Consider the following 17,295-nt stretch of genomic DNA (forward strand, 5'->3'; position numbering starts at 1 on the left):
TAGTTAACTATAGCAGAATTTATTTTTTATTTCAGAAAATTGGTTCTGAACTTTTGCCTCCAGACTGGAATAATTCACAAGATGTATATATTCTTAATTACAGCAGAAAATCAGAAAGTGGGAAAGCAGAACGTTTTTTGATGAAAGCTATTCTAATTGAAAATTGTCTGTCATTAAATCTAATGGTAAAGTTCACGTTCTATCTACTTTCTTTTTATACATTTATTGTAATGTATATAGATGCTTCTATTTTCTTAAGAAGTTTACAAGCATCAAGCAAATTATAGATAAATGTTACCCCTAAATATTAACATTCTCAGATGATCCCAGTGCTTGTTCTTGAAAGAAATGCTCCAATGAATTGATCACTGCAGTGTATATTTATTGATAAATCACCATTTTTAAAATGGATTTGACATGCATCTCTGAAACACCAAACCATGTTCTGGGCTTGAAATTCACAACCCCCTCACACACTCTCTCTCTCTCTCTCACTCATGCACACACACACACACACACACGTATGTGTGCATATGGATGAATTTGTAGGGCTGAATGGTCATGGCACTCTTTAGTCTATATGACTCTCAATATTATATGTAACTTACAATATAACATCATGCACAAAAACAATTCTGCTCTAAAATCATGCACCTGTAACAATATACAACACCTTCCATGTGTGTGAATATATATGTGCAGTTCTCTACTGGCTGATTATAAAGTTAATTGATAATTTGGTTGTTCCAGACAAAGATTATAGAAACCCATTGCTCTATATATATGGTTCTGGGGCTTAGCTGTTTTACTGGTAATGATTGAGATTATTTCAACTATTTGACATTTTATTTAAGCACAATTTCATGCAAAGTTGCAGTGTTTATGAAAAGCAACAAACAACTTAAAACAGGTGAAAGGCTGAAACCAAAATATATTATAACATTAAGTGGGTATGATTTATTTACACTGTAACTTATATTTATGATAAGTTAATATATATTTTTGCTTGTTTTTATCTTTTTACCTACAGCTTAGAGTTTAAAGTTTAAAAAAAAAATAAAACCTCAAACTATTTAATAGCGACTTATGTCAAGGCATACTTGCTGGCAATAACCATCAAATAGGAGTGGTACAATCTTTTGTAGAAACTACCTGTAACTCTCGTTTCATGCTCGGTTAATCACACAATCTCCAACAATTTAGGTTGGCTGACTATGTTAAAGTATGGCTTTCAGCTTGTACATATTAGGAGTGAAATATATGAGACAAAACTCAGGATATTCAAATATAAGTTGTGTCTGGGGAGAGTCATTTTCTTTTTGTGCCTTATAATTTAACACACTCACCGGTAAAATTTCCACTTATTTTTTATTTTCCTAAAATTTTCGTTGCATCAAGACTATTGAAAAGGTTGCAAGATGCAACAAAAATTTTAGGAAAATAAAAATAAGAAATAAGTGGAAATTTTACTGGCGAGTGTGTTAAATTATAAGGCACAAAAAGAAAAGGACTCTCCCAGACACAACAGAATATGCTTCAACACATGAACTCACATAAAGAATCTTGCAAACCAAATCCAAAACCGAAATACAAATATAAGTTGTTTCCCTTGAATGCTAAGTTAATTGAAAATTATATAAACTATAAAGAAACAACTGTGTCGACACTTTTGACTCCCTTTGTTCAACCTCTATGATAAATCTTATGGAATGTATTTAACTAACAATTCTACGGTTCAATAAAAGAATCTGCACCAGGCAATATGCAGACGATGAAACGGAGGAAAATTTTCACTATTTAGATCGAAACTTAGGCATATTTTAGATCAGACTACTAGGAAACAGTGAGATAGGAGTCCAACAACTTGAGACGGAGATTGTGAATGGCCTATGAAAATTAAAACAATGTGCTATGAATAGGGAAATAGTATGCCTTCCTACAGAAAAGTCCAGCATGTCAGAAAACTGCATGCCAGAATATGTCCAAATGGTGCAACTACATATCAATGCCATGAGAGAAGTTAAATCATTGGAACCTGACAAACTAGAAAAAAAACTTCTTAATGCACACATGGGAATGTGGTTTAATGTACTCCAACCAAGAAAGTGGACTACATATAATTTCCAAGTCACCATAATGATATTCTAACTTTAAGGCTATCCCATATCCAGTTGCTGGACCCTAACCTGGCCAGTTTGTGTGGCTAATATCTTCAGCAATTATAAGCTATCCTACTTCCTCTTAATGGTTATGAGGACGTTCATTAAAATGTCTTGAGATGTGTCCGTGAGAGCACAAAAGAATCAATGACTGTAACCACTCCAGCAACCTTACAGGTTGTATAATGAGCAGCAAGGATGTGATATCCTTATATCCATCTATCAACATTGATTTTGCTGCAGAGAACTGCTTGGAAGTTGTCTGCAAGAGTGAAGTCAAGTCATGCCAGTATGAATGAACTAGGTCTTCTCTTCAGACTAGTGTATAACAACAACTATCTTAACCAATATGACAAGAAGATTCTGCACCACCAGATCTGAATTAGGTAGAAACAGGAAACATTAGAGTGGATAGACTAGACTTGCCTAAAGTTCAGAGAAAAATACTCAGTTACGAAAGATGATCACACATGCCATTGCTGCCAGCATAAAAACTGCATTGAAAGGCCACGTGTTCAAACTGTATACACAAGAAAAAACTGCATTAAAAGGCCATGTGTTCAAACTGTATATGCAAGAAAAAGGGGCAGTTAACCATGTTAGTATCGTTGGAGATGTGACTAGTCTCTTCATGAGCTGGCAGGACAGAAACCTTGTAGAATAAAAATTCATAATGGTTTATGTAGATGACATAAAATTTATAGTTAAGGTAACAAACATAAAGTTATGCTAACAAACATGAAAGCATCCACCATATAGCTAACTCTACCCACCAAAGTATCAATGTGATGATAAGACTACCCAATTATGCACCCAAATAATAGATTATTTACCATTGATATTGAACTCTAGCCAGAAATGAGAGATTACAAGGTACAGCTCCTTCATTCATATTATGTAAAACCCTGGCCTCTAAGTATTTAGTCCATAGGAATTCTGCCATCTTATAATGTTAAGATAAATATGTTTATTACAAATTTGGTTAGAATAATGAATGATATATCAGCCTTGTGCACACTCTGTGAAATAAAGAAGCATACTCATGACTTGTACTACATGCAGTTCTCTAATTACAACCAAAAAACGGAATCAAGGTATACAAGGGGGCAAAGGAAAAGTTAGAAAATATAATAAGAAATGATACTAATGGAATTTGCCTGAAATATTGTAGCAAACTATGGAATAGACTACATAGGATTAGTAAGAAGATAGATAAAGCAAACAAATAGTACAATAGTGACAGGTTCTAATGTTAATTGATGCTACACCTAAAGGAGAATTAGCCTGTAAGCTTAAGAAAGCTCTGAGTGGTGCTAAACTTAGAATTAAAATAGTAGAGAAACCAAGGAAATTCATTAAACCACAAAGAAGTAGGAAAGGACTACATGCACCAACAGGAATTGTGTTGTTTGCAGTACAAACCTTGAAGAAGCACTGAAAAGAATATAGTCATTAGAAACCTATGTTGGTATTCTTTCAGCATGCTAAGAATAAACATGAAAGCATGCTAAATAACATGGAGATAAAAAAAATCATATTGACACACCCACATAATGCAACTTTATGAAAGAATTGTGGATATTCGATATCATGACATGTTATTGGCTTGTGAGTCATCACTAAATGTAAACAACACTAAATTTAACACAATCGTTAATGTTAATACAATGGCCTAAAGTCAAGGTACAAAGTGGAAGACTTCACACATGTACAACATATGTCCACATACAACATCCGTTGCAGCAGCATTGGAGAGAGGTTCACACCCCCGTTCTCTTTATAGTTAATGCAGAACCTCAAGATATTAGTCAATTGTTTTGAAACTTGGTATGCAACCTCTTAAGGAAACTATATTTACTGTTTTGCATTATGCTATGTGGAAGTATGTGTTTGTGCAGGTGGTACGTAAAACACACCATTTTGAGCGTGGCCGTTGCCAGTACCGCCTGACTGGCTTTCGTGCCGGTGGCATGTAAAAGCACCCACTACACTCTCGGAGTGGTTGGCGTTAGGAAGGGCATCTAGCTGTAGAAACTCTGCCAAATCAGATTGGAGCCTGGTGTAGCCATCTGGTTCACCAGTCCTCAGTCAAATCGTCCAAACTATGCTAGCATGGAAAGCAGATGTTAAACGATGATGATGATGATGAAGTCCAAAGTGTGACCAAAAATAGTGATTTAAAAAATTTTCAGTTGTGTTGTTGAGCTTGAAAAAATATTTAACTGTGAAGTTCTTTATACGCCTTTCTTTTAACCCTAATTCGCAACAAAATATCGATTCTTGGTTACCAATTTCGAAAGTTGCACTTTTCATTCCACCCTGCTGTGTATTGCATATGTATCTTGACACTAAATTGGTTGTTAAACATGATGTAAATCAGTTACTATAGCAAACATGTTGGACTGCCCCTATCCCCCCACCAGAAGAAAAGAAAAAAATATAGACCTATGGCTTAGTAAATATATATATTGGTGTGTTATACATACATTTGTTTTGTGTGTGTGTGTGTTTATATGCTTGCATATGCGTGTGTGAAGCATAATACATTGGTAGGTGAATTACTTATTTCTTTGGGTTACTCAAATGAAAGTTGAAGAGTCATAAAATTGTACTATGGTCCCCCAGCATTCCCAAAATAAAATAGTCCTACTGTTCATTCTGTCGAGTAGGTGTTTACTTTCATAGATTCAGGTTGACCACTACTTTGTGGATGAAATTTGGTATACAGAAAGTAAGTGGAAAACCATTGGATTGAATGGAAACTAGTACATCCGGATAATGTTATATTTATGTCTAGCTGAGTTATCTCCCCTTGTGCTAATGTTCATGCCAGCCTCAATGCAGTCAAAACAATGGGATTGATATAATTGACTGACAGTCCTTGAAATCAGTGTGTCCCAACATGGTCTCAATTCAGTGGCTGAAACTAGTGACAGAATATATATATTTGAAAGATATATAAGTTCAAATATTGGAATATATTTACATTTTTATTTATTGTTTTCAATAAGTAAATATAATTAATCTTAAAATAAAGTCTTTATGCATTAACTTCCTTTTCTCTCTCTTTCAATTTGTCTAGAATCTTGATAATGAAGCACTTTCAGCTGTTTCAATAGAAATTGAAGACTTTGTCAATCCTGATTACAAATTCTTCCCTAAGTAAGTAGTTTTCATTTGCTACCATTACTATTTTCTTGTCAGATTTCATATTCAAATCTCATCAAGATCGATTTTGCCCTTCCATTTCTCAAGGGTCATGATTAGTAATTATCAGTCATGTTTTGTAAATTCAATCAATCAGCTGTTGTATGCCCCAGTATTGGAATTTCGAACCTAATACTTTATTTGATCCACAGGGATATACTATTCAAACTCCATTCTCTGCAGTGTCGTTACATTTTTTGCCTGAGATTGAACTTAGAATCTCTAGGTAACTGCAGTGCATTAACCAGCGTCTTTACTACGTCAGTTAATACAATACAGTCATCTAAAGGTTCTCAGTTCAATCCCAAGAAAGGCACTAAGGTAATTCACAAAAAAAAAAAAAAAATCAACTGATGCAAAAAATGTCACGAAACGCAGAGAGCAGAGTGAGAACAGTGCACCCTCCTGGATCAAATGAAGGGTTAAGTTTGAAATTCCGATACAGCAACCGAGTTCAACAAAAGATACCTGAAGAAGGCTAGAACATACAATGACCAAAACATAGTGAAATGAACAATCAAGATGAGGACATCAGTCCAGCTAATATAAAAAGTATGCATAATCAATGTTAGCATTATGACCATTCATATCCATCTGAGGAAAATAGGAAAAGCTTCAAATTGAAGAAACTGGGTTTCTCATGCTTTTTCAGTGGCAAATCATCACCCAATGCCTGACTGTTGTGAATCACTCCGTACCTGTAAATTCCAGGCACCATTTTTAAACTGGATTGTGACTGTAAATGAAATATGGATTTTTTTATAGCAATTTTGAGTGTTACAGACTGGTTAAGCCCAAATCAAAAACTTGTGTTGCAATCACAAAGAAGACTTCACCCAAAGAAAATTTTGTTGATTGTTTATTTAGATATAAAAGGACTTACTCATTATGAACTTTGGGGACTGAATCAATCTATCACTTCTGTTTACTTTTAGTAACTTTACTATTTGAAGGCTACTTTAGAGGGAAAATGTCCTGACTTAATAAGCTGCAGGAAGGAAGTTCTCTTTTATCAAGATAATGTTGGAATCATTCACCTGACTTTGCTCCAACAGATTTCCATTTATTTAAACCTTTGCAAAACCAATTTATATGGGAAAAGTATGGCCTGGACGGAAGACTTAGAAATATCATTCTAGATCATCATCATCATCATCATCATCATCATTTAACGTCTGCTTTCCATGCTAGCATGGGTTGGACGACTTGACTGAGGACTGGTGAAACCGGATGGCAACACCAGGCTCCAATCTAAATTTGGCAGAGTTTCTACAGCTGGATGCCCTTCCTAACACCAACCACTCAGAGAGTGTAGTAGGTGCTTTTACGTGTCACCTGCACGAAGGCCAGTCAGGCGGTACTGGCAACGACCACGCTCAAAATGGTGCATCTTATGTGCCACCCGCACAAGAGCCAGTCCAGGGGTACTGGCAACGATCTTATTTGGCTTGCCAGGTCTTCTCACGCACAGCACATTTCCAAAGGTCTCGGTCAGTAGTCATCGCCTTGGTGAGGCCCAATGTACGAAAGTCTTTTACGTGTATTTTAATTCAGATCAGGCATTCAAAAGCTTACAAATAAATGGAGAGAAATTATAGAAAAATGAAGGAAATTATGGGTTATAATTATTGTATTAAATATGCTTGTACTTTTGAATAAATACTAATAATTGGACAGAACTTTCTGTGTAATCCGGTGTGTGTGTATAAATGAATGAATGCTAAGTATTTTCTGTGTCAAAAATTTGTTTTTTCTCTGTGTTTAGACAACAGTTATTCTAATATTTATTGCACTGTCAGTATCTCAGACAATTCATTATTAGAAGGGTGGGAGATGGTAGAATTTATAAAGTTATAAATGAGATGCCTCCTTGTATTTAGCTCTATCCCTCTATGATCTGCTGTGGTCTTTTTTTTTTACCCTTTAACCCTTCTGTGGATGATAAAATAAATACCAGTCAAGTACCCAGGTTTATTTGCTTGGTCGTTGTCCCACCAACTCCATTTTCATGCTCATATTGGAAATCATTATTAAATAAGGACAATGAGAAATGCTAGAACATCAGAGTACACTCCTTATATTAGCCCTTTGCATTGAGTTCAGTTCCTTGTAGGTCAGTTTTGTTTTTTATTAGGCTCAGTAAAAAGTAAGCAACGTTTTGAAACATGAAATTCATCACAAAATATTTCAGCAATGCACAAATTTTATTCATCGAAGTAAGTACCATTACAATCAACACATTTTTTGCCAACGAGTTACAAGTTTGTGTATTCCAGTAACATAAAAATCTGGAGTTTAGGAGCTATTGAACTCTTTGAACGCACTTTTAGCATCCATTTGATTTTTTAACTCCTTCTCTTGCAGGAAACCATCAAGGTACTTGAAAAAGTGGTAGTTGGTAGGAGAAAGGTCTGGGGAATAAGCTGGGTGGGGAAGAACTTCGTAGCCAAGTTCGCTCAACTTCTGGAGTGTCATTAGTGAAACATCTAAGATGGAGGAGTTGCAGTTTTTCATTCATTTTGTTAATTTCATGGCAGTATGTTTCTGCAAGAAATGGGTTTTCTGGGTTTTAAGAAGTTATAGTAGATGAGTCCAGCAGTACACCACCAAACAGTCACTATAACCTTCATTTTGAAAAGCTCGGATTTAGGGAATGTTTTTGTTGCTTCATTTTGGTCCAACCACTGCGAAGAACGTTTTTTGTTATTATACAGAATCTACTTTTCATTGCAAGTTACAATACAGTTGAAAAATTGATTAGCCTGGTTATGGAGAAAAAGCGACAATTTTCTGATTTTTATTCAAATCATGTGGTACCCATTTGTCGAGCTTTTTTGATTTTCCAATCGCACGCAAATGGTTTCTGACAGTTTTCTGGCTAACTTGAAATTCTTTTGCTAGTTCTTGAGTGGATTCTTCTCAATGATGATCTTTAATTGACTGTCATCAATGACAGATGGGCCTCCACTACACTCACGATCTTCAAGGCTCAGGTCTCCACTGTGAAATCATTTAAACCATTTTCGAACTGACTACTCACTAGTCATTTCCTCACCAAACGTTTTGTTGATATCGCAAGTAGTTTCCTCTATTTATGTCCTTTTTTGAAACTGAAAAGCAAAATTGCTCGAATATCACATTTTGACAGTTCCATTTCAGATGATTGTAACAATGGTAAAAAAAATATCAATGTTGATTTATTGATGCATTTTGACAAGTGTGTGTCTATATTATCAGACAATTGTAAAAAAATGTTTAAAAAAATTCAAAACTCAGCAAAAATCCAATACAAATTCTTCATGGTTCAAAACACTGCTTACTTTTTACTCAACCTGATATTTTACAGTCACCATGAAATAAATATCAATCATGCACTGGGGCTGATTCAAATGATTATACCCAACTCCTGGAATTTATGGCCAAAAGAAATCATTATTAATTTTAATTAATGTGTCTGTGAGGAATGAACTATTAGAGTCAACAGTATCACACTCCTGGTCAAAAACTCTATCAATTCCTTGCAAAGCCTTCACTTAACGGCAGTTAAACCACATAGAATAAAAATGGGGATGGGGGAGGTATGCCAAAATGCAAGTAACGTGACAAATGAGAAATTTTAATTGTTTCAACTAATCATATTGATTGAATCATAATAATTTTTAATGAACAAATGAATAAAGCTGCAATGGGTCTTACAGATTGAGTATCATGAAATTCAATGTTTCTTGAACTAAAACTTATGTGTTCTCATGTTTCCAGTGCTTACAAGAATATTAAAGAATTCAAAACATTGATTGAGGATGAACTTCTTGGTGCAATATGCTCAGATCTCCAAAAAAACACTCAACCAAAAGCAGCACCTCAGAATGCCAGAAGAGCTTCTCCAGATTCCTTTCATCAGCCTTCATCATCATATAATCCAAATGGTTCAAGCCAACGTTTCCTTTTCAGGTTTGTCATACTTAAAACTTTTACAAAGTTGTTTATATTTACCTGTAATTTATCTTTAAAATAACGGGGTGGGGGTGTATGTGTGTTTTTTTCTTTTTTCTTTTTCTTTGCAAGTATTGGTTTCTTTTGTCTAATAAAAAAATGTCATAATACAGGCAAGACAGAAACAAGAAATTGTAATATCCATGCTTTCCTTAGTGGTGCAGATGAAGTTTATATAAAATTGAAATATTCACAGACTCATATCGCATATTTTCTGAAGGTGAATATCTTATTCTATGGCACTTATCACTTTTCTTTTTTAATGCTAACAAATACATTTTTAGCAACAGTAACACTTCTCTTCTAAGCCTTGTGATGTATAATATGTGGAGGCGCAATGGCCTAGTGGTTAAGGCAGCGGACTCGCAGTCATAGGATCGCGGTTTCGATTCCCAGACCAGGTGTTGTGAGTGTTTATTGAGTGAAAACACCTAAAAGCTCTATGAGGCTCCGGCAGGGGATGGTGGCGAACCCTACTGTACTCTTCCACCACAACTTTCTCTCACTCTTACTTCCTGTTTCTGTTGTGCCTGTAATTCAAAGGGTCAGCCTTGTCACACTGTGTCATGCTGAATATCTCCAAGAACTACATTAAGGGTACACGTGTCTGTGGAGTGCTCAGCCACTTGCATGTTAATTTCACAAGCAGGCTGTTCCGTTGATTGGATCAACTGGAACCCTCAACGTCGTAAGCGATGGAGTGCCAACAACGATGTATAATATAGACCATTATATCTATCTTGGAGAAGACCAAGAATGAGATGGTTGGATAATAGCCATTGTCTCACTGGTTTCTTCTGATAGGACCCTATGGAAAAGTTGACTACACCCATGGCACTTCCTAGAATAGTGGGCAGAAATGGATGGATGGATTGTAAGTCACTTAGTCTCAAGAGACTTAGAGTAGTTAGGATTTTAAATAGTTGATTAAATTTCACATCCTAAAACTCTAATAATTCCTGGAAATTTTAGGTACAATGACTATAACTGCTGACCACATATTTGGTCATAAGTTCAAAGTTTTCTGCTACACTTTTGATGGCACCTGTACCAGTGGAGCGCTAAGAGCTCCGTCCAAGCGTGATCGTTGCCAGAGCAGCTGTCTGGCTTCCGTGCCAGTGGCACGTAAATAGCACCATTTGAGTGTGATCATTACCAGCGTTGCCTTCCTGGCACTTGTGCCGGTGGCACGTGAAAAGACATTCGAGCGAGGTCATTGCCGGTGCTTCCGGACTGGCTCCTGTGCAGGTGGCACATAAAATACACCATTTTGAGCGTGGCTGTTGCCAGTACCGCCTGACTGGCCTTCATGCCGGTAGCACGTAAAAGTACCCACTACACTCTTGGAGTGGTTGGCATTAGGAAGGGCATCCAGCTATAGAAACTCTGCCAAATCAGATTGGAGCCATCTGGTTCGCCAGTCCTCAGTCAAATCGTCCAACCTATGTTAGCATGGAAAGCGGATGTTAAACGATGATGATGACTTAGATTTGTTGTATGATGCACATGTCACTACTTGCTTCAGTGTACCCAACCGATGGCATGTTCTGCTGCTCTTCACGACTAAGTTGTTCAGGTAGGAAGAACAACCAGCTATGAATGTAGTTGCCCAAGAAAATCTGTTTTATTCTTGCTAAATGGAAAAATGGATGTAAAACAACAACAAAAAGAAAAGAAATAAAAAAACATTTGCAATCTTCAAAACAAAGAAAAGCAAGAAAAGCGTTGAACAACTCCTTAAAAAATTGTTTTAAAACTATACCAATAATTTATTATTAGTAGACACAGACAAGCTGCATGGTTCAGAAGTTCACTTCACAGCTATGTGAATTAGGTTTGATCCTACTATATAACAACTTCAGCTATGCTCAGTTCTCATCCACTCCCTGTTTATTACAATTTGTGTTTTTAATTATAAAAGAGGTATCTAAGATTAGTTGCTGATAAGAATCCTTGTATGATTATAACCTAATTTTCATGGCTGAAGTTCAAAACTTAGAAGTGAGAGGCCCTATTAAACCTAGCAAAGACTAAAGTTCTAATTAGTAGTTTTAAAAAAAAGGTATAACTTTATTGCCATTAGGCAAATGACCATGTTTAATATGAAGAAATAATAGGTAATAAATTCTATACGACATACTCAGTGTTAACTGTGGTGCCCATGAGGTGCAGTGAGATCATAAGGCAGGTTGATAGAGAAGACATCCTAGAATAGTAAGCTTCAAGACGATCCATGAAATAAAGTCTTTCAAAAGCCTTAATATCTTCATTACCTAGGTGGCTTAATTAGCAATGGAGGAGAGTGTCTTAAAATTATAATTACCAGTGTAAGAACAGGGTTGAAAAAGTTGAGGAAGTTACCACTTCTGCTGGCAGCAAAAAGATTTTTTCTCCAATTGAATGGGAGACTCTATGATGTTTGTGTATGAAGTACAGTGTTGCTTGGTTGTGAATGTGAACATTGAATGCAGATAAGATGTGAAAGCTGGAAATAAGTGAGGCAGAGATACTCTGCTCAATATGTAATGTTAGTGTTCATGAACAATAGGACACATGAGTTGCAAAGTAAAATTGGGTATGAGAGGAATCAAATATAGAGAGCAAAAAAGAAGACTGAGCTGGTAAGGACATGTGATGCATATGTAGGATGATAGGCAAGGAAGTGTTGAGCAATCTATGTAGAAGGTGCCTGCAGAAAAGGAAGACTGAAGAATAAATAGTGAAAGCTGATCTCAGAAAGTTACATGTGTTAGATGACAAAAGACAAGTGACTAATTCTGTGCTGAAAACCTGTCCATCCCATGTAAGCATGGGAAAACATGAAATAATGATGATGATGATCATGTGGATAATTGTTTCTCATTAATACTATCATGACTTATTTGTTTCATCCTGCTTTTCTTTTGTTGCTAGGAATCAAGTTGATCCATTTAACTATGGTACTGGGGATCTTGATCCACTAGCACCTGGTGGTGGAATGTCATTTGATCCAAGGTTCAGTGAAAGGGGCGGCTTTGGACAGTTTCCCAGACCAAGGTTTGTTTACTTCTCTCTTTATTTAATTCCAGAACTTTTTTTTATCTTTTCTTATTAAATTATTTATGAATTCTATTTATTTAATACATATCATCATCATCATCGTTTAACGTCCGCTTTCCATGCTAGCATGGGTTGGACGACTTGACTGAGGACTGGTGAAACCGGATGGCAACACCAGGCTCCAATCTAAATTTGGCAGAGTTTCTACAGCTGGATGCCTTTCCTAACGCCAACCACTCAGAGAGTGTAGTAGGTGCTTTTACGTGTCACCTGCACGAAGGCCAGTCAGGCGATACTGGCAGCAGCCACGCTTGAAATGGTGTCTTTTATGTGCCACCCGCACAAGCCAGTCCAGGGGCACTGGCAACGATCTCGCTTGAAAACCCTACGAAGGCTAGTCAGGCGGTACTGGCAACGGCAGGAGGCCAGTCAGGCGGTACTGGCACAATGTGGAAAATGTAAAACAGAATATACAAAAAAAGAAATACATTTATAAAAATAAAATTGAAAAATATATTTTGAGTTATTTTTATGTTTTCATTATATTGTAAACTTAAAGTCCTGGAGGACATAACAGCTGCCACTGTTCTTGTTATTTCCTATGATATCACTTTTATCTTTTTGCCTAGTCAGTTTGTAACATTTCTTTATCATTTAGATTTGTTTCTTATAGGAAGATAAAACTTTTAGTTTTAAGATTGTGAGTTTAACAGATTACCTTTTAATTTCAATGTTTTTGTTTTATAAACATCAAATATACAGAATCCAAATAATTTTTTTTCTTTGTGTAGCTATGTTCAGTGTTTACTATCAATGGGAAATTAATTATGTTATGTTCAAGACTTCCTCAAGGCATTAGTTGTGTAAGAGACTTGCAATAACTACAACAAAATATAATACCTGGGTAATGAACTTGGCATACAAGTAGCTTCCCTCCACCATATTATTTAACTTCTAATAGGTGTGAAAATAGAAATGGTTGTACATTAGACTATATGCCTTATCTAATTTTGTCCATCAACCCTGTTTGTTGCCTTGATCTTTCACTTCCTCTGGGGTTGGTAATATAAGTACCAATCATGTACTGGAGTCATTTCAATGAGCTATACCTTTTTCCTATATATTTGCAGTCCTGTGTCAGTGATAATAGTTTCTTATTTTTCCTAGACAAGTGTGAAATAGTGAAGAAAGTTGAAAGTCAGAGTAAATTCATTTCAGGATTTAGTGACCCACTCAATATCATCATTTAATGTCCAATTTCCATGGTGGCATGGGTTAGATGGTTTGACAGGATCTGCAAGCCATAGAGCTGTGTTAGGCCCCAGTGACAGCTAGGCATAGTTTCTATGGTCGGATGCCCTTTCTAACACCAGCCACTTTATAGTGTGTACTGGGTGCATGATAGGGGAACAAGCACAGGTATTTTGCTATGGAAGAGATACATGGCTACCTTGCATTATATGTGTAGGTGGATAAGGGTAGCTGGAAGGGAGATAAAGATAGCAGTGATGGAATGCCAGATTGTACTCTCAAGGTACAAGAAGTAGTATAAGGGAGAACATAGACAGTGAATCAATGGGGGAAGGAAAGAGTGGTAATTTCATAAGAGTGTGGGAGATGAGTGACAGATGGCTTGAGATTGGGTTAAAAGTGGATGGAAGTGTGGTTAATGATAAATATCAGTGTGGAGAGGGGAAGTGAGAGAGATAGAAGTGGCTCCAGAAGGAGTTGGTGATAAGCAGCATTATTAATTTTATCTCTGTCTAGATTGATTTATGCCTTTCACCTTTCTAGAGTCAAGTTAATGAAAATGTTCTGGCTGCATAATTAAATACTATTTCAATTTGGCTGAAACAGTAAAAGCTTTTTATATTTTCTTTTGTTTAATTTTCATGCTTGCATTGGTTAAATATAGAATACTTTCATTTGTCTCAGTCTTGTGTTTTATTGTCCATGAAGTATGATGTTCTAAGATATGGTCTTACTCTTTCATTCCATGTCTTTTTTTTTTTTTTTTTTGTATACTTCATCTTACATTGAAATAAGTATTTTAATGGTCTATTCGTTTTCATTTTTTTATTTTTCAGATTTGATTTAATTGGACCTCCAGGAGTTTTGTAAGTTACTGACACACTGATTATGATTTTAGGAGTTCATGTATTAATGTGTGATTGAGGCATTTCTGAAGAATTAGTCTTCATGTAGTGTAACAGAAAGTAACTTGACAACAATTCCTCATTAGTTTGTTATAATTTGGAAATTTAAATACATCATTCCAAACTATCACATCACTTGTGGATGAACCAGTAATGAAGCTTTCTAGAATCTCCTTCAACTCATACCCTATCATCTTACAAAAGAAGAATACATTGATGAATGTAGTTTTGGTTGTACTGTGTCTTGTGATAAGATGAGATGATCATGGCTGGCATACATTTGATCATAAGTCTGCTCAGTCAAGTTTCACCTTAGCTAAACTACAAAGCACTTGTCAGTCATATAGTACTTCTTTACAGCAATGATCTGTACTCCCACTCTACCTAACATTATTTACATTTGCAGAAATTTGATCAATAAAATGTTAAGTACTTTCTCCTAGAAAGATATTGCAGTGCTGGTGGTGGAGCTTGAATCAGTGACTCTTCAATAAATACATCAGCAGAAAGACTCTTCACTGACTGTAATTAAATATATGATAAGGCTCAAAGAAAAATTTGTTTTTTGAAACAACCATTGAAAGCTTCATTTAATTTTATGTATTTTAGTTAAGTCAACCTAGCAGAGCTTCTCTCTAAACTGAGCCACTGAATAAATTCTCAAATATACAGGGGGCTGGGTACAGTATTTGAATTGTAGACAAATAAATTGTTGTTTAGTTATAGCTTCAGACAAGTTTCTCTCTTGTCTCACTGGTGATTAAACACTGCAATCATTTCCATGGCAGCAGAAAATCATTTTCTTTAAATCTTAATATTTTGATATTTTTGTTTCTTAATAATCATATTTATAATACTATGATTCAAAATCTATTTGTTTGTGTGTTCTCAAATTTTAAAGAAATAGTATATTCATCATCATCATCATCATCGTTTAACGTCCGCTTTCCATGCTAGCATGGGTTGGACGATTTGACTGAGGACTGGTGAACCATATGGCTCCACCAGGCTCCAATCTGATTTGGCAGAGTTTCTACAGCTGGATGCACTTCCTAACACCAACCACTCCGAGAGTGTAGTGGGTGTTTTACCTGCCACCAGCACGAGGGCCAGTCAGGCGGAACTGGCAACAGCCACGCTCGAAATGGTGTGTTTTACGTGCCACCTGCACAGGAGCCAGTTCATCGGCACTGGCAACGATCTCGCTCGAATGTCTTTTCACGTGCCAGGGAGGCGACGTTGGTAACGATCAACAGCCACGCTCGAAATGGTGTTGTGGTGATAAAATGTTTCAGCAAATGTACCCTTATGTATAAGCTCTTTTGCTTAAAATAAGTTCCTGCACATTTCTGAAACATTGAAAACAGGACAATTTTTTCTTTTTATTATATCAACACAGAAAAGAAAATACTCTCCATTGATGGACAACTGACAATAGGAAATAACACATGTGCATGCATGCACACACACATAGAATGAAAAACGATATATCAAACACATATAGCATTCTCAGTAGTGTTAGTGATTAGAGTATTTGGTTCACAATTGTAAGATTGTGAATTTGATTCTTGGTTTTGTATTGTGCCCTTGAGCAAGACACGTTATTTCATATTGCTCCCATCCACAGCTGGCAAAATTGAGCAGCACCTGTGTTTCAAAGAGTCACCCTTATTACGTACTGTGTCATGCTGAAACTCCTTGAAATGCATTGAGGGTACATGTGTCTGTGGAGGGCTCAGCCACTTGCATATTAATTTCACAAGCAGGTTATTCCATTGATCGGATCAACTGGAACCCTCACCATTGTAACGAATGGAGTGCCAGTTACCATCATATATATATATATATATACACACACACACACACACACATATATATATATATATACACACACACACACAAGGGGGTGCTGAAAAGTTCCTGGCTTTGGATAAAAGAAAATACAGGAGGATCAGTTAATTATGATTTTATTCAATGTATTCCCCACTCAGATTCAAACTTATTGCAGCAGTCCTTCGTCTTTTTCCAAGCCCTGTAAAAGAACTTGGAAGGTTGGGCCTCCAACAAGGCCTTTCGTGTTACCCTCAAAGCCAGGAACTTTTCAGCACCCCCTTGTGTACACACACACACACGTGTGTGTGTGTGTGTGTCATTTCTTTTTGTGCTATATTTATTGAAATGCATGTAAGATTTAAAGCAGTACAATAAAAAAGAAACTATCTCTGATGCTATTATTATATAAACAGTGTGGTTTGAAATAAAATATATATGCAGAATTGTAATGATTCTCATGCAACAATTGATTCACTGAGACTGTTATTTCCTTTGCAATGTCAGTTATCTTTCAAGTTAATATTTTTTTCTCTATTCCAGACCTGATCCTGATCATCTGCGGCAGCCAAACTTCAGGGATTTTATTTAGTAGTTTGCTGAGCAGATATGAAATCTTTGTAAATTGTCATTTTTACTATTTTACTTATTTTACCAGAAATTCAATAAACATACATTTATATCAACATTTGTCTTTTATTATTTCAAAATGATTTTTTTCTTTTATCTTTTTTTTTTTCAGTGTCTAGTGTGGAAATTTGCTTTTTGAAAATATATTCACTATCTTCCACACATTATATGGTTTCTTATTTTTCAGGCTTGGCTTTTCAGATGCTGGTATCACATAAAAAGCACCTGTGCTGGTGCTGTGTAAATGAACCTGTGTTGGTGGCACAAAAATAGCACCCAGC

The 17,295-nt window shown here is 36.0% G+C and overlaps 1 protein-coding gene across 1 annotated transcript in view; it reads left to right on the forward strand.

The window, feature by feature from the left end:
* The window catches only part of LOC106876677 (proteasome inhibitor PI31 subunit), a 21,293-nt gene extending 4,223 nt beyond the window's left edge, over positions 1-17,070 (forward strand). Inside the window, exons 2-7 of the mRNA XM_014925311.2 lie at positions 36-185; positions 5,242-5,321; positions 9,126-9,317; positions 12,273-12,395; positions 14,486-14,515; positions 16,928-17,070. Coding sequence (XP_014780797.1) covers positions 36-185; positions 5,242-5,321; positions 9,126-9,317; positions 12,273-12,395; positions 14,486-14,515; positions 16,928-16,976 — 624 coding nt within the window. The 3' untranslated portion in view covers positions 16,977-17,070. The remainder of the gene's footprint in view (positions 1-35; positions 186-5,241; positions 5,322-9,125; positions 9,318-12,272; positions 12,396-14,485; positions 14,516-16,927) is intronic.
* The last annotated feature ends 225 nt before the right edge of the window (positions 17,071-17,295 follow it).

This window comes from Octopus bimaculoides, chromosome 3, assembly GCF_001194135.2.
Source record: "Octopus bimaculoides isolate UCB-OBI-ISO-001 chromosome 3, ASM119413v2, whole genome shotgun sequence".
Taxonomy (NCBI): Eukaryota; Metazoa; Mollusca; class Cephalopoda; order Octopoda; family Octopodidae; genus Octopus; species Octopus bimaculoides.